The following is a 19,385-nucleotide window of genomic DNA, read 5'->3' as shown; positions in this document are numbered from 1 at the left end:
GTTACATAAATTGCATAAAACATGTATTAGATATACAATATGAAAAAAAAAATACTTGTCTCTGTTTGTAGATTTTTGAATCAACTATTGGTGTGATATAATATATTTTAGCACTCCCACGAATCAACTATATACATATATGCTGGTCACGTGTATCGGAGTGGTGTTCGCGCATGAGCACACCACAGGAATGCTTTTGAGCAATATGGTGTGTTATATGCATGACGCTTGGGGCATTTCTTTGTCGGCCTCTTACTTTTTGTTTCACTCCGGATGTGTCACATCCCTTTCATCAGCTGTGACTGATGAAATTGGTTAGATGATCACACTTGTGATTGGTGGCTGGTCACATAAATACCTCCCTCAGACTCTCTGGCACCACCCTCAGATGAAGGCTTTCAGCCGAAACGTACGTCGGGTGTGACGCCAGACAGCACAAATCTATGGGTAAGTGGCTTATACTATATATCCACATATACTTTTTATGTAACCATTTGTTTGGGTCTGGTGCTGACTGCATCTTTTCCCTCAAATGATTACTCAAACCTGGGATCTTTGCATATTATCTAGAACACATTACATGTCTCCTGGGTTTATATATTGTATACACTATGTACAGCACTGAATGTGCTTTCATGGTTGCAGTTACTCCAAGCCTTACTCATGATACTTCCAAAACACATATGTTTATTTATCCAACTATTGTCAACTGTCTGGCCTCATCTGTTTCACACTGCGGTCATCATCTTTGATTTTTATATTTTGTACCAATAAAATTATATATTTTATCAGTATAAGCATGGTTTTGACTCTATTTTTAGGTTTTCATTTTAACTCTACCATAGAGCCCACATTAAAAGTGCTTCAGTGATGGTTGACCTTCTAAAAGTTTCTCCCATTTGCACACAGCATCTTTGGAGCTCAGCCAGAGTAACCATTGGGTTCATGGTCACCTCTCTTACCAAGGCCCTTCTCCACCGATTACTTAGTTTGGTGGCCAGTTCTAGTAAGAGTCTTGGTTGTTTCAAACTTGGGAACTTTCAGTGCAGCAGAAATTTTTTTGTACCCTTCCCCAGATCTGTACCTCCACACAATCCAGTCTGTGAGCTCTACAGGCAGTGCTTTCTTTCTCATGGCTTGCTTTTTGATCTGATTTGCATTGTCAGCAGTGTCGCCTTATATAGACAGCGGTGTGTCTTTCCAATCAAATGGATTTACCACAGGTGGACTCTAATCAAGGTGTAGACGCATTTGAAAGATGATCTAGAGTGACGGGAGGCCCCAGAGCTAAATTTCAAGTGTCATAGCAAAGGGTCTAAATACTTATGTCGATGTGAAATTTGAGGTTTTAATTTTTAATAAATTTGCAAAAATGTCTAACATTCTGTTGTCACTGAGTGCAGAATGATGGGGAAAAACTATTTTTTATTTCTTTTAGCACAAGGCCTCAACATAACAAAATGTGAAAAAAGTGAAAGGGTCTGAAGACTTTGCGAATGCATTGTAGATTTTAATAAAATATTAATCATGAATATTTAAATACTCTCAATGACACACTGTTGTTGGAAAGGTAAATTTAAGTCTATCACACGTGATATTTTACTATCAAGTTAAAATTGTTGTTCTAACTTTATTACATGACATGATTAAATGATAAATGATAAAATATAACTTAACTTACTCAAGATATATTTACAGTTTTTTATATTAATAATATATACGTAGACGTCAGTTAATAGTTACCAATGTTAAGTTTAGTATTGACATATTTATATGTTGCTTCTACTATCTATGTTACTTTGTTACTATGTTTGTTACTACAGAATGTATGTCAGTTAAGTAGGATAATGTTGTTGTTTTTTACTCACCACTGTACTAGGGGTGTCGGATATCCTTGGACAGTAAAGAAAAGTTTCACAGGCATGCCTTCCCAAACAGTGTGTGATCTGAGACGCACCAAGATATCGGGGGCATGGCTTACACATTCTTCATGGATTTGCCTCTGTAATGCCAACTTCTCCTCTACCTGACAGAAAAAAGGGTGAAGCTGGTAAGAAGCCCATTATCTCCACTCAATAGGCATCTTCATGTCCATCCTTTTTTTTAATCTACTTTCTATTGGTATCTATTTTGATAAAATGTTGCATAGTTACAATGGTTGAAAAAAGACACAGGTCCATGAAGTTCAACCTTTCATAATCAACTTAAATGCTGACAGTATCTGCCATTACTACATCTTGGGGTAGGGCATTCCTTAGTTTGACTACCCTATCTGTAAAAAACCTATCCCTATATTGATGTGTTAAAGGACATCTGAAAACACAGGTAAGCTACAGTAGTGAGTACATCTGGCCATGAGGAGCACTGTGATGGTGCTTCTGGCTAGACACGAGGTATTAGTGAGATGCTATGTACACCACTTCATATGCTGTGGAAGCTGATAGATTACTGCTCTAATCATCACTTAAATATGATGAACATAATGGGAATGTTTATTATCGCATCTTACAGTTGGTCTAATTTAAAAGTGTTTTTCTGATACCCGTTAGAGTCAATCTGCAGCCAAAATTTATCGTCATTGGCAGGAGCTTTGACCTGTGAACTTCCCCTTTCCTGACCTTTAGGCCACTTCGACATGGCACTATTCTAAGCAGTATTTTCTATTAGTATTTGAAAGCTAAAACTAATGTGATACCTACATAGAGAAAAACTATTATGGAAACATTTGTACCTCTTTCATTTTTGGATCTACTCCTGGGTTTGGCTTACTAATACTGAAGCAAAATACTGCCCTAAACACTGCCATGGGAAAGTGGCCTTAGTCTTTTTAATAAGTGTCACCTATTTCTGGAAACATGGTAGTGGTCGGTCTAAGGGTATGTGCACACAACCTATTTTCAGACGTAATGGAGGCGTTTTACGCCTCGAATTACGCCTGAAAAGACAGCTCCAATACGTCTGCAAACATCTGCCCATTGCTTGCAATGGGTCTTACGATGTTATGCTCAGAGAGGGTGTAATTTTATGCGTCGCTGTCAAAAGACAGCGCGTAAAATTACGCCCACGTCAAAGAAGTGCAGAACACTTCTTGGGATGTTTTTGGAGCAGTTTTTAATTGACTCCAATGAAAAACAGCTCCAATTACGTCCGTAAAAGATGCCGCGAAAAACTCGAGTACATGCAAAAAACGTCTGAAATTCAGGAGCTGTTTTCACCTGAAAATAGCTCCGTAATTTCAGACGTATTTTGCGTTTACATGTGAACATACCCTTAGTCTTATTTTTTACCTGCGAGGACCTGACCAAGGCCACCATGCTTAAACTGGTACCCCTCCTATGGAGGACATTAAGAGAAAGATCATTTTTTTGGTTGGTGATTGTCTGTATTTCTTCGGAGCCTATGTATACAGTCATTTTTCATACTATAATAGTAATTTACAGATATTCTGTTGTTAGTACATTGAAATATGGCATTTAGGTCAAGTCTTATAGTTATTAAGCCCCTGTGCCACTTTTTCACACATGGATGTTTTATAAAAGTGGGCAGGGCCTCTAAGACTTATTTATGAAAAGTTTACAAAACTAAAACCCAGTACAGAACTAATACTACTCTCAGTCGAGAGGTAGATATAATGTACGGTATAAGAAAATAATTGTGTACCTTATAGCTATAGTTTTTAGAATTCCTGACCTTTTAGCATTCCTGTAATTTGATTTATATATTGCTTTTGCATATTTTGATAGATAGATAGATAGATAGATAGATAGATAGATAGATAGATAGATAGATAGATAGATAGATAGATAGATAGATAGATAGATAGATAGATAGATAGATGATATGATATATATATAAATATAAAAATGCGCTTTTACATACAAAGGTTCAAATATATTGAAATCCCCCCCCCCTCCACCATACCCTTCCTCTCCCTAAGCACACAGATATATATAAGCAAATAAATAAAATAAAGTAAAATGGATAGGTTTTACTATTCATAGGTTTACTTAGGCCCACCTAAAGGATTATATTTAAAATCACACAATATGATGTTCTGTTCTTCTGGGTCCAAGATTTCTTCCCCATCTTTGTTGACATTTTTTTTCCTGCTTAGGCTTGGTAGAAAGCAGGTCTCTTCTTTCCATTTTAACTATGGTTTTAAGATCTTGTATTACTTCCTAAGGCCCCATGCGCACGACCGAAAAAATTATCCGTAATTGCAGACCGTAATTATGGTCCGCAATTACAGACCCATTCATTTCTATTGGCCACGGACAATCCGGACTTCCTGTAGAAGCATGTCCTATCTTTTGCATTTTACGGACCGTGCCTATAAATGTGGACGACTGCCCACAGCCGGCCGTGCCCATAATTACGGACTGTGATTACAGGCACGGTCGTGTGGATGGCGACTTAGTTGTAGGGGTCGTTGTAAACAACCAATGTGTCAAAATATTTTTTTTAGCCACTAGTACCACTATATAAAGGGTTTTCAAGGGGGTATCTCCCTTTCCCCTTTTTTCCCTCATAATGCCGTAAACATAGCCATGGGTCGAGTATAAACTCAGTCCATCCCAGACAATGAACAAAATCTCTCAATTCCTCCAAAAATAATTTGAACTTCTTACAACCCCAAAAGCAATGCATCAAATTTCCCCCAGGTTTTCCACATTTTGGGCATTCCTGTTTATATCCTTCTATGTACTCCCCCAGTGGCAGATTATACGCTACATAGGCATTGTTATACATCATAAATGTGACTTCTCTCCCTTTTTCTGACTTCTATACGTTATTAATCATTGTCAGACCTTTAGTTATCCTTTCTTTAACCTCCTAATATGGGAGAGTGGTCTCCAGATATTTTTCCATCCACTTTTTCCCTTAATTCCTCTATTTTCCCCAGGCTCTTCCATATTAACATCTGGGTCACAAGAGAGCCATTTGGCTAAAAGGTGTTACCATAAAAGAAATTCCCTAATATATACGCAAAGTCTGCCACTTAAAGACTCTTACAATCTCTCTAGCATAATATTTTTTCGATCTAGAAGACAAGAGGACACCAGAAGTCATTTCACTGCCTTTCACGTATTCATAAGAAAGGTATAGCTTCTAATTTCCATTGGAACTAATTACTAATTTAACATAGATACATGGTTCAACCCAACTCTAAATGATGAGGACATAGTCTCAAAATACTGTATACAAGGAGAAATAATAATTACTGTCTTACCATTCTTTGAATAGACACTTTATCGATCTGCTCCCTTGCCAAAGCCCGTGCGATACGAACGTCTTCTTCCAAGAAGGCAAGCTCTGTGGCATAGCGAACACTTCGGTCATAGCTTCTATGTTGCTGCTGAGATCTGTGCTCAGTTTGTTGCTCAGTGCGTTGTTCAGTACGCTGTTCCTGGGTCCTATATTATGGAACATTTAATCATTATAAAAATAATACTACAAGAGTATATGGCTGGCTCCATCATGTAAGTTATTTTACAGAAGGCTTCATTAAAATTCTACTTCTACAGCTTTGCAGTTCATGCTTTGAAGGAGACAAGTATTGCACACTGAACAAGCACAGAACACAGCACAAATACTACACCAACAAAAATATCAGTTTTGAAACAAAAAGGATGATAGGACACCATCAAAGCAACAAAACACAGATACAGAAATGTCCAGCCTTATGTAAATAAAGTGTAATATTGTGTAATATTGTGCCGTTTGGCTAATAGGACCGATGAAAGAATACAGCAGACTCATAGTTATGAGTGCGGTGTATTCATGAGGAGAGCACATCCCCTGACTACCCCACCCTCCTCACAGTAATTGACAGGCTGTTGTGTATCTTTATACAAAGCAGACAGCCATTAACCACTGGTGTGGGAGCGGGAGGAAGCGGGGAGAGGCGGAGGAAGCCGTCACCTCATGAATACACCGGACTCATAACTAGGAGTCCGGCTTACTCTTTTATTGATTAGCCAAAAGGCATAGGGCAGCATATTCAGATCATAGATCTGCTTTAATCTTCATTTACAAAAAACTGGAAATACTTTTGAATGAAAAAGACAGAAAGAATAATAGACAGCCCGGAATATCGCACAAGGACAATTCATGCAATTTATTAAAGCACATACCTTACAAATTATAAACAGAGACAAAGGCAGAATGACAACTTGGAACATGTTATAACTAAATTATAGCATGCAACAGTAAAGTTATAATACTAGTCTACTAAAAAATCCACAATACATTAGTACTCATAGGTATATGCTATTGCATTAGCAATAGATATTTTTCAGCAGCACATAAAGAAATAAAGCATGTAGCATTTTTTTTTATTAAGCATAAAGCCTCTAACTAGAGAAGTATAGGATGTGTACAATTATAACAAGTTTGCACTCAGTTGAACTGTTTTGTAATGCTTTTATTTGAATTGTCATGGCTAGCAAAAGTTTATAGAGGAAAAAGTCAAACATGAAGAAGATGGATAAAAAGCAAATTGAGGGAAAAATAGAGTAGGAAGAAGTATGAGGAGAAGAAGAAAGAAGAAGGAAGAAGGAAAAGAAGTTGGAACTAAAAAGAGAATGTTGAGAAAGAGAAGAAAAAGAAAGAAGAAGAAAGAATTAGGAGTTGATAAATAATAAAAAGAAAGAGGAGAAAGAGTTAAAGGGAATCTGTCGTCAGTTTTGAGGCCTCAAAACTGCTGTCAGAGCGATAATGGGAAGGAGGAGGGCAGTGTTAACATACCTTTTGTCTCGGTCATGAAAGTTGAATGCCCTGAGAACTCGATGTTTATTTACGCCGACGCCGTGGTTGCAAATGTTACTGAGGCAGGCACTTGAGGTGGAAGTGCTCCTGGCTTCTCCTCACTGCACACTGCCAGACCAGGCTTTCTGCTCTGAGTGACGGCTCTAGTGGTCCCCTGTTTGGTGGCTAGAATTGTCACTCAGAGCAGAGAGTGACACCTGCAGCCACCATGCTGGTGGAATCAAATGATGGTTTCTCAGTCATGCAACTTTAATGACCGAGACAAAAAGTATGTTTACAATGCCCTCTCCCTCACCTATATCACTCTATCAGCAGTTTTGAGGCCTCAAAACTGCTCACAGATTCCCTTTAACTCCCTCATCTTCCTCCTCTTTCTTTTTAGTTCCAACTTCTTTTCCTTCTTTCTTCTTCTCCCCATACTTCAACTTACTGAGGCCTCAAAACTGCTGACATATTCTTTTTAATGAAGAAGACAGAGAAAGTGAATGAGGAAAATAAAGAACAAAGAAAAAGAAGAATAAAAGATAAGTGAATAAGAAGAAAAAAGGGGAAGAAGAAGACCAAGTAGATGAATGAAAAGGAGGAGCATCATAAGGTTAAGTAAAAGAATGAAAGACAGAAGAATAAGAGCAGGAAAAAGGAGAAGAAAGTGAGGAGAAGAAGAAGCAAGAAGAATTCAAAGGATGATGAAGAAGAGAAGTAGGTAGAAGAAGGAGAATAAGGAAAAAGAAGGAAGAGCATGAGGGTGAGGAAGAAATATGAGAGGAAAATTTTAAAGTGCTGAAAACAGAAGATTCTGAGTCTTCTGACTTTTCCAATCCCACTTTCTGCGATTTTATTTGTAAATATCAGTCTTTGGATTCAATATGCCTATTAAATTACAGGCTACACCTGTGCAGTGACACAAAAAAGTGCAAATCAGATCTATGAAATAAATATGGTGGATTTACACTAAAACAAATCTATCAATACCAATGTAGAAACAGTGATTTTGTGTTTCTACAGAAAATGTTTTATAGTTCTTGACAGAATAGGTCCAGACTTTAAGAGCTCATGAAAAGCAATAATCATCCCAGCATAAAAGCAGTATCTGGAAGGTATCTAGACTTATACTGTAAAGTCCCTTTAGACTTCTAGGGGCCAGACATGTGCCAAAACAGTGTTCTCTTGGCATATGATTGGCTGGTTTAGGTCTGGATACCTTTCTTTTTTTTTCAACATATATGCACAAGGATATTGACAAACCCCATTTGTTATTGATTTATAAATTTGAAATATCAATATTTTTCACCGAATTCGATAGAATATGATCCTTTGTATGTGCATATGAAAGAGTTAATTGCTCTAAATGAACTAGTAGGTGCATGCCATAATGACTGCTAGAGCTGTAGTATGTTATAACATGCTGAAGTTACCTGTGCGATGCGATGGAATGACATGGCTATTACGTATTATTATTTTATAATATTAATAGATAGCATAGTACGGAAACACATTAATAGGTCATGTTTTAAGCTTGTCTATAACTACCCATGCATGGTACACAATAGCATGTACCTTCTTTTAAATGCAGGGACATAGTATTCTTGAACAGCTCTATCAGCCCCGCAAACACATTTTACTCTTGAACCGGAGGAAATTGATGAAACGCTTTGAGTAGAAGCTGAGCTGCTTCTTCTGTAGTGACAGAGAGAGGAGAGGATATTGCACATACCTGTTGCAGCTCTGTGACATTACCAATGCTAAACAAACTAGCTTAATATGTACACATCACTTTTTAATTTACTTAAACTATATATATAGTATAATGTATAATGAGATTATTTAGATATCCATATCATTGATCTTAATAGATGTTGGTCCTATATATAGCAAACCAGATATGTTGCAGACTGAACCCATAATTCCTAGAATATAATATACCGTATCACTGTAATCTGTTTTTTTTTTTGTTTTTTTTTTGAAAATTGCACTATAGATATATGTACTACCTTTTTGATTATTCCTTTACTTGCATTTGAAATTTCTGCAAGTTGTTCCTTAAGACTCTAAGCTGTAACAATGCCTGGGCACCACTGCACGTGGACATATTATGGATCCTTTTTGTACTGATCTGTAATATGGGGCTTATAGACTGCTATGGGCTCATACTGTACCTCTGTGTGTGTCAGGTTCACACCATTTTTTTCTCACAAATTCATACGGAACCCGTGAGTATTTTTTTTTAGCCATTTTACAATGTATGCTGTGTTACGGAGGTATTCTCCCTCAAAGCCAAGGGTGTAGCTAAAAGGGGTGCAGAGGTAGCTGTTGTCTGCATTGGCATCTGAGTGGGATGAAAGCCCTTTTGACACATATGAAGCCACTAGTATTATAAATGTCATGTGGTATGTGGTGGCCCTGTTACAAATTTTGCATTGTGTCTAACTTTAGGTTACACCTCTGCCCAAAGCGGCACCATGCAGTGGAACACATAAGAGTAGATGTAGTAATGTGATTGCGCCTAGACCTTGGCGTAAAATGCGCCAAAATGTGGCACTTTTTAGGTGAATAATGTTGCATCAAGTTTTAGACCTGTTTATGGGGCAAATGCAACAAAACGAACAGACACTTTCAAAAGTCTTTTAAAAAGAGTTGTGGCTTACCAAAAAGGATGATGATTAAATGTGTCAAAGTTGAACCAAAATTTCATCCAAAAAACTAAAACAACGAAGAGTTTATGTAAAGAAGAGAAAGTGTCTATCCATGCAAAGGATGAATGCAAGTGAAATAGTCATGAAGGGGGAAGTTCCCTTTAAAAGAATGAGGCTACTGAGCAGGATATGCTGTAAATCCTAGTTTGTTTGTTTTTTTTGTTCTTCTGCATTGTATTTTCTCTGTTTTTTTCTTGCTGTTTTATATAATGTAGTGAGAAATGAATAATCTGTATGTTTACTATAATATGCAAACAAGGCATTTTTCTCTAAGGTAGTTTCTTTGTCATACTGCTGAAAACTGTGCAATATCTGACATATTTTATGAAGAACAATACCGTCGCACAAAAAATGGCTTGTTTATAACTAAAGTAGTAAGTGAACTAATCGTGATTGATAATTTTGTTTCTACAATAATAAAGATGGCTGCTTAGCAATTATTTTTTATTATCCATTGCCTATATAGTACCAACATATTCAGCAGCACTGCACAGATATTGTCACTATTTATTTCAGTCCCTGTCCCCAATGGGGCTCACAGTCTAATTTCCTTATCTCCGACACACACTAAGTCCAATTGCTAAGGACGCAAATTAACCTATCTGTGTGTTTTTTTGGATTGTGAGAGGAAACCTACGCAAACACATGGAGAACATACAAACTCCATGCGGATGTTGTCTCTGGTCAGATTCACACCTAGGACTCCAGAGTAGGCAACAGTGCCCACCACTGTGCTGCCCCTATTTGGAGAAAATATACACTGAACTCTAACACAATAAAACAGCAGTTATAATATTCTGAAGAAAAAAAATATAAGGATTAATTTAATGTATGACAGACATTATACTGGAGGGAACGGAAGAGAAAACAAAATTAAGAAAATCCATTATATTAACCCCCTTCCTGATTCCTTCTATTTTCATCACACTTAATTGTCTTAGACCATCAAACAAAATTGAATATAAGACAAAGATGACCTGGAATAAATTTACCTGGAACTGGGCGACCAATCACACTTGGGGATACACTATTAAAAACTCCCTATGTTGATTCAATAGTTGGTCCCCTGTACATGGAATGGAACTGCTACGGATTTTCTTTGCGGATTTTCTATGTGAAAAATCTCATCCACATGCTGCTGAACATGTTCTGCATTAAGATCAGAGTGTGCAGTGGATTTTCAAATCCACAGAGTGCTCATTTTGTTGCAGATGTCCATAGAGAATTTCACCATTTTCAATGTAGAATGGGGTGAAAACCGCTGTGAATCTGCAGTAATATCTGCACGTAACACACACACAGATCTTGCTGTGGCTTACCTGTGGATATGCTGGAAAAACAAACGCAACAAGACCAGCATGTATGTAAGTGCCCTTAGGGTATGTTCCAATGGCCGGATAAATTGTGTATTTTCCACATCAGATTAACATGTGGAAAATCAGTATCTGGGCTGTGGTTACATACCCTTATAGAGTACATTCTGTACCTTGCTATTTGAAGTTTTTTCATGTAGTTTTTTTATGCCTTTTTTTGAGTGAAACACAGGAGTGGTTACAAAAGAGCAGATCAGTCATATCAGTTTTTCCATTATACTTTTCCTTAGTTTTGGATCCACTCCTGGCTTTGGTTAAATAAAAACTACATCCAAACCTTTCTTGTTTAAAAATGGGGGCTTTTGCAAAAACCCTCTCTTTTATATTATATAGAGTGAGTAATTAGAACCACAAGGGTGTATACCGCCAGTATTGTACAAATGTTGATTAGGGAAAGGGAAGAAAAGGATAAAGATTGTGGTTCAGTTTAAAAAGTTGAAAATAATAAAATAATAAACTTTATTAGCAAATTTTATTAAAAATGGTATATAAATTGTTACAACTGTCCAATGTAGGTCAGATTTAATTTATAGTGTGGATGACCCCCTATCCTACACTATGAAGGACACAATTTGCCTTATAAATGATTGACTATCAAAATGTTACTGTCATGCAGTGGCAATGTTACACCTGCTACCCAATAACACCACCCGTGGGAATGTCAGTATAAATTACAAGGGTAGACAGTGTATATGTAGGGATATCACCTTATTAATTATTTACTTGGCGATTCCCACTCAAAATATATTGGATTGCCTGTGTTCCTGTTCCCCTATAATAAAGTTGAATTTTGTAAATATATTAATTGCTCTGAGATGAGCTGTTTGGGAGCCCGATGACAGCGGTACAGTAGCCCGTGTTCCGAGTGCACTGTATTACATGCACTTAGTGTTAAGTGCTTGCTGCCGAATGATAGACACTGAGTCAGTGTCTTAACGTCCTCACCGCCGGAGACGGGAGAGACGACAGGCAGCAGCACGATGAGGTAATCGGGCTGGACGGATTATGTGTGCCGCTGATATGACTCAGAGAGCGCTGTCAGTGAGATCACCTGGCAGCGTCTGCTGAGACGGTGTATTACGCTAACACCGTTCACCCAGCTGGGAGCAACAGCCGCGTGTGAGAATGAATTGCAGGCATAATCTATTGAAATGTCAATTGCAGACAGTAATAGATAGAAAAATGGACCTATTACATTGGATTAAAAGGCTAAACACCCGACGCGCGTTTCGCCGGCATTCCGGCTTCCTCTTGGGGTCAAGACTTACCATATTTAAGGGCGTCAGAACTGGCGGGTTACACCTCAAGAGGAAGCCGGAATGCCGGCGAAACGCGCGTCGGGTGTTTAGCCTTTTAATCCAATGTAATAGGTCCATTTTTCTATCTACAGGGTGGGCCATTTATATGGATACACCTAAATAAAATGGGAATGGTTGGTGATATTAACTTCCTGTTTGTGGCACATTATTATATGGGAGGGGGGAAACTTTTCAAGCTGGGTGTTGACCATGGCGGCCATTTTGAAGTCGGACATTTTGTATCCAACTTTAGTTTTTTCAACGGGAAGAGGGTCATGTGACACATCAAACTTACCATATTTAAGGGCGTCAGAACTGGCGGGTTACACCTCAAGAGGAAGCCGGAATGCCGGCGAAACGCGCGTCGGGTGTTTAGCCTTTTAATCCAATGTAATAGGTCCATTTTTCTATCTACAGGGTGGGCCATTTATATGGATACACCTAAATAAAATGGGAATGGTTGGTGATATTAACTTCCTGTTTGTGGCACATTATTATATGGGAGGGGGGAAACTTTTCAAGCTGGGTGTTGACCATGGCGGCCATTTTGAAGTCGGACATTTTGTATCCAACTTTAGTTTTTTCAACGGGAAGAGGGTCATGTGACACATCAAACTTATCGAGAATTTCACAAGAAAAACAATGGTGTGCTTGGTTTTAACATTACTTTATTCGTTCATGAGTTATTTACAAGCTTCTCTTTGTTTACAGCCATTGACATGTCGCAGAGGTTAACACGTGAGGAGCGGATAGAAATTGTGTTGATGTCTGGCGAACGCAGTACCCGGGTCATTGCAGCAGATTTCAATGCAAGACACTCTACGAGACCACCCATCTCCCATGCTACAGTTTGCAAACTGCTTGCCAAGTTTCGTGAAACTGGTTCAGTGTTGGATTTGCCCAAATGTGGACGCATGAAAACTGTCACTAATGAAGAAACATCAGTGGCTGTCCTAGCTTCATTCAGCAAGAGCCCACAGCGTAGCACTCGCCGCATGTCACTGGAGAGTGGCATCAGTCGAACATCCCTTCGGCGTATATTAGCTACTCACAAATGGCACCCTTACAAACTCGAGCTGCTGCAGCATCTCAACGAGGATGACCCAGATCGGCATACTGAATTTGCAGAATGGGCAAAACAAAAATTGGAACAGGACCCTCAGTTTACACAGAACATTTTGTTCAGTGATGAGGCAAACTTTTATGTGAATGGTGAAGTTAACAAACAAAACCACCGCTATTGGTCTGACACTAACCCACATTGGCTAGATCCCTCCAAGACTGTTGGAACACAAAAATTGATGGTATGGTGTGGTATATGGGGTACAAAGATAGTGGGGCCATTCTTCATCAATGGAAACCTCAAGGCCACGGGATATCTGAAATTGCTACATGATGATGTGTTTCCCTCTTTATGCACTGAAGCTGGCACGTTCCCTGAGTTTTTCCAGCAAGATGGTGCACCACCACATTATGGGTGTCAGGTCCGAGCATTCCTAGATGAACAGTTTCCTGGAAAGTGGATTGGTCGTCGTGGGCCAGTTGAATGGCCCCCTAGGTCTCCCGATCTGACCCCCTTAGACTTTTATCTTTGGGGTCATCTGAAGACAATTGTCTATGCTGTGAAGATACGAGATGTGCAGCAACTGAAACTACGGATACTGGAAGACTGTGCTAGCATTTCTTCTGCGGTGTTGCTATCAGTGTGTGAAGAGTGGGAGAAGAGCGTTGCATTGACAATCCAACACAATGGGCAGCAATTTGAACACATTTTCTAAGTGGTCAGAAACGTGTAAATAACTCATGAAAGAATAAAGTAACGTTAAAACCAAACACACCATTGTTTTTCTTGTGAAGTTCTCGATAAGTTTGATGTGTCACATGACCCTCTTCCCATTGAAAAAACTAAAGTTGGATACAAAATGTCCGACTTCAAAATGGCCGCCATGGTCAACACCCAGCTTGAAAAGTTTCCCCCCTCCCATATACTAATGTGCCACAAACAGGAAGTTAATATCACCAACCATTCCCATTTTATTTAGGTGTATCCATATAAATGGCCCACCCTGTATTACTGTCTGCAATTGACATTTCAATAGATTATGCCCGCAATTCATTCTCACACGCGGCCGTTGCTCCCAGCTGGGTGAGCGGTGTTAGCGTGATACACCGTCTCAGCAGACGCTGCCAGGTGATCTCACTGACAGCGCTCTCTGAGTCATATCAGCGGCACACATAATCCGTCCAGCCCGATTACCTCATCGTGCTGCTGCCTGTCGTCTCTCCCGTCTCCGGTGGTGAGGACGTTAAGACACTAACTCAGTGTCTATCATTCGGCAGCAAGCACTTAACACTAAGTGCATGTAATACAGTGCACTCGGAACACGGGCTACTGTACCGCTGTCATCGGGCTCCCAAACAGCTCATCTCAGAGCAATTAATATATTTACAAAATTCAACTTTATTATAGGGGAACAGGAACACAGGCAATCCAATATATTTTGAGTGGGAATCGCCAAGTAAATAATTAATAAGGTGATATCCCTACATATACACTGTCTACCCTTTTAATTTATACTGACATTCCCACGGGTGGTGTTATTGGGTAGCAGGTGTAACATTGCCACTGCATGACAGTAACATTTTGATAGTCAATCATTTATAAGGCAAATTGTGTCCTTCATAGTGTAGGATAGGGGGTCATCTGCACTATAAATTAAATCTGACCTACATTGGACAATTGTAACAATTTATATACCATTTTTAATAAAATTTGCTAATAAAGTTTATTATTTTATTATTTTCAACTTTTTCAACTGAACCACAATCTTTATCCTTTTCTTCCCTTTCCCTAATCAACATTTGCTTTCTTGTTTACACAGGTTGGGTATGTATTAAATTCAATTTTGTTTAAAGATCTGAAACAAGGCTAAAATCACCCTGCTTTCACGGTTTACATTCTGCAGCACTATTTGTAACGGTCCCACGGAACATAGGGTTAGCAGAACATAACTGACAGTTGTTTACATCTACCATTGCCTGCCATTAAAAAAATAAGTAGACTGCATGGTAAACAATTTCTTTTTTTTATACAGGATTATAAAACACAGTCTAATACACTTTTCAATATGGTTGGGGGCTGTAGGATCCTGACATATACTGGCTAAATGTATGGCTATTTAAGTCTGTGGGCACGTCGGCGTATATGTCAGGAGATTTTTCTGCCACATGCTTGGTTTATATTTAGCTCAAGCCCAATGCAAAAAATAGAGCAAATCATGAAGGGAACAAACACAGCACTGTACATATAAATGATTATTCCACATTTATTCTAAACATTGACAATAATTTCATTGATCACCTAAAACATATTCTAACAGGGCAAACAACAATATCTATCTATCTATCTATCTATCTATCTATCTTATATTTATCTATCTCATATCCATCTATCATCTATCTATCTATCTATCTATCTATCTATCTATCTATCTATCTATCTATCTATCTATCTATCTATCTATCTATCTATCTATCTATCTATCTATCTATCTATCTGAGGCATAGCTAGGGGTTTAGCACAGGGGGGGGAGCAAAACATATCTGAGTGGGCCCCAACTCAGTGGGCCCCCCAACGCATGTTTACAACTACTGAGGCGCATTCTAATTATATACCAGCCATCTTGCCTGTATATAACCCCATCATCCCTGTATATAGCCCCCATCATCCCTGTATATACAAGCAATCATTCCTGTTTATAACCACCATCATCTCTGTATATACCAGCCATCATCCCTGTATATAACCCCTTTCATCTCTGTATTTACCAGCTTGACTAGTATATACAGGTAAAATGGGGGTTATAAACAGGGATCATGGCTAGTATATACAGGGATGATGGGGGTTATATACAGGGATGATGGGGGTTATATAAAGGGATGATGGCTGGTATACACAGGGATGATGGGGTTAATGCAGGGATGATGGCTGGACTACCCATCATCCCTGTATGTAACAACCATAATCCCTGTATATACCAGCCATCATCCCCGTATATAAACCCCATCATCACTGTATATACCAGCCAGCCTGGTATTTACAGGGATGATGGAGTTATAAACAAGGGTGATTGCTGGTACGTACAGGGATGATGGGGGTTATATACAGGGATGATGGGGGTTATATAAAGGGATGATGGCTGGTATACACAGGGATGATGGGGTTAATGCAGGGATGATGGCTGGACTACCCATCATCCCTGTATGTAACAACCATAATCCCTGTATATACCAGCCATCATCCCCGTATATAAACCCCATCATCCCTGTATATACCAGCCAGTCTGGTATTTACAGGGATAATGGGGTTATAAACAAGGGTGATTGCTGGTATATACAGGGATGATGGGGGTTATATACAGGGATGATGGCTGGTTTAAACAGGGATGATGGTGGTTATATACAGTCAATATGTCTGGACCAGCCATCATCCATGTATATAACCCCATCATCCCTGTACACAATCCCATCATCTCTATATATACCAACCATCATCCCTGTATGTAATCCCCATCATCCCCGTATATACCAGCCATCATCCCTGTATATCACCCGCAGCCATGAAAGTTAAAGCAAGGACCGCAGGCAAAAAACGCTGCAGGAAACGAGCGCAGCAGGTTTTCCCTGCCTCCCATTGATTTCAATAGGAGGTCAGAGGCGGAAACTGCAGCAAGAAAAGACATGCCACTATTTTTTCCTGTGAGCAGCCAAAAGTCGCCCAGAGAAAAACAAAAGCCTCTGCCTCCCATTGACATCAAAGCGGGGGGGTGATTTCGGCCATTTTTGGGTGCTGATTCCAACCCAGTTGCCGCGTCAAATTCAGTGCCAAAAACTCAGTGTAAACAAGGCCTAACATGAATTATTTTATTTTGTCTAAGGACTGTATGCAGCCATAATAGAGCATAGAGGTGCTTGTATTGCTGTACCTACTTATGCCTCAATTTCATAAGGAGTTGTTTTTCTGTTGCTTTACATATGATTCCAACAGAAAAAAAAATGGTGGCAAGCTTTATCAGATGGCGCATGTACATTATTGCTTCTAGGAGGAATATATTCGGTACATGGCACCCAACGGAGCATTACACAGCAACACACAGAGTCCCTGCAGCTCTGTAGTACACGGTGCCAGAGGATTCTGTGTCCCGCCATTCTGCCTCCTGCACACGGCTATGTTCTGTGCATTGAGGGTTAAGCTGACCATAGACATATAATAGCTATTAACTACATGATTGTTCAACAGCCCCAACTCTCTTGGTTGAATGTGCGTTAATTAAATAGGAGGAGGGTATAAGCTGCTAGCAGACACCTCTGATTCTACTTATCTCCCAAGTTTGGACAGGTTAAAATCGAACCTATGAGATCGATATTTCCAACAGTGGGAGACGCTGAGGCAGTGTCATGATACCCCCATAACCATCAGATTGCCAATGAATACAATCTTTTCTTTTGTTTTATGTAAATTTTATTTGGTCATTGTATATTGAAAAGTTATGCTACTTTTTGACCTTTTATAAAATCTCTGCTTGGTCTCAGATAACAGAGCCATTTTTGATTTTTGTCTGAAAGCCAATCCTGATTATTTGCTGCTCACACAGTTGCATGGCTTGTTACAATGTATCAGAGCTCCCTCTTGTAATGTTTCATGCACCTGTGAAAGTTTAACACCCTCAGTAGGAAAAGAGATTTAGAAAAAAAAATAAAAAAATTCATATTTCATACAAACTTTTTTTTCATTGTTAGAATATTTGATTCAAAGACGAATAATATTAAAACACTTAGGGCATGACCACACATGGTGGAATTCCTCCGCAACTGTCCGCATCAATGCCGCACAGAATCTGCGTTGCAGATTCTGCAGCGGATCTGCACAAAATGTGCAGAAAATTGATGCGGACTGGCCGCTGCGGACTGCAGGAAAAGTGCTTCTCTTCTCCCTATTCAGTGCAGGATAGAGAGAAGGGACAGCACTTTCCCTAGTGAAAGTCAAAGAAATTCATACTTACCGCCCGTTGTCTTGGTGACGCGTCCCTCTTTCGGCATCCGGCCCGACCTCCCTGGATGACGCTCCAGTCCATGTGACCGCTGCAGCCTGTGCTTGGCCTGTGATTGGCTGCAGCCGTCACTTACACTGAAACGTCATCCTGGGAGGCCGGACTGGAGACAGACGCAGGGAGTTCTCGGTAAGTATGAACTTATATTTTTTTTTACAGATACATGTATATTGAGATCGGTAGTCACTGTCCCGGGTGCAGAAACAGTTACTGCCGATCGCGTAACTCTTTCAGCACCCTGGACAGTGACTATTTACAGACGTCTCCTAGCAACGCTCCCGTCATTACGGGAGCCCCATTGACTTCCTCAGTCTGGCTGTAGACCTAGAAATACATAGGTCCAGCCAGAATGAAGAAATGTCATGGTAGTAAAAACAATACGCTCCGCAGCACACATAAGATCTGCGGACTTCATTGCGGAATTTTGACTCTCCATTGAAGTCAATGGAGAAATTCCGCCATGAGTCCGCAACCAGTCCGCCACTGCTCCGCAACAGACAGAGCATGCTGCGGACACCAAATTCCGCTCCGCAGCCTATGCTCCGCAGCGGAATTGTACGCATCGTGTAAACGAACACTGCTAAATTAAAGTGAAAGTCAATGGAGAAACGGCTCCGCTGCGGATTAACGCTGCGGAGTGTCCGCAGCGGAATTTAAGTGAAATTCCGCTATGTGTGAACCCGCCCTTAAAATTGCTAATAATGTTTAAATAAACACCACTTACTTTTGTGCTGTGTATTCTTGAACTACATATCTGCTTTGTAGATTGCGGTAAGAGTGATCATAATGCTTCTGTCTCTTTTGATAATAAGGAACCACCTTAGAAGACATGGCAACAGCCTGTCCCTAGAACTAGAGGGAAAATGACAATTATTTAAGAAGGGCCTCCAACCATAATAAGGACATAAATCAATGTGTTTTTAATACATAGACATATAATCTAGTCTTACAAATGATGCCATATTGTATGGTAGTTTGCGCTATTGTGGGCTCAAGGCATTCTGGGACATGTGACAACCAAGGTTATGATTAAACACCTAATAGTTATAGCCAGCAAGTAGTTGGTCCATGTTCATGCAGGATTAAAGGGAATCATTTGTATCGAGTGCACTTAAATTGTGCTATTCCAGCATATACAACAGA

At 39.5% G+C, this 19,385-nt stretch overlaps 1 protein-coding gene across 1 annotated transcript in view; it reads right to left on the bottom strand.

Moving 5' to 3' along the window:
• Window positions 1-19,073, bottom strand: part of MYOM2 (myomesin 2) — a 140,198-nt gene extending 121,125 nt beyond the window's left edge. Inside the window, exons 1-4 of the mRNA XM_075861936.1 lie at window positions 18,967-19,073; window positions 8,326-8,445; window positions 5,231-5,414; window positions 1,869-2,026 (exon numbers count right to left, since the gene is read on the bottom strand). Of these exons, the coding sequence (XP_075718051.1) occupies window positions 1,869-2,026; window positions 5,231-5,414; window positions 8,326-8,445; window positions 18,967-19,073 (569 nt within the window). The remainder of the gene's footprint in view (window positions 1-1,868; window positions 2,027-5,230; window positions 5,415-8,325; window positions 8,446-18,966) is intronic.
• Window positions 19,074-19,385: the final 312 nt, after the last annotated feature.

This window comes from Rhinoderma darwinii, chromosome 4 (assembly GCF_050947455.1).
Source record: "Rhinoderma darwinii isolate aRhiDar2 chromosome 4, aRhiDar2.hap1, whole genome shotgun sequence".
Taxonomy (NCBI): domain Eukaryota; kingdom Metazoa; phylum Chordata; class Amphibia; order Anura; family Rhinodermatidae; genus Rhinoderma; species Rhinoderma darwinii.
Note: the sequence above shows the minus strand (reverse complement) of the source record. Positions and strands in the feature narration are given on the sequence as shown.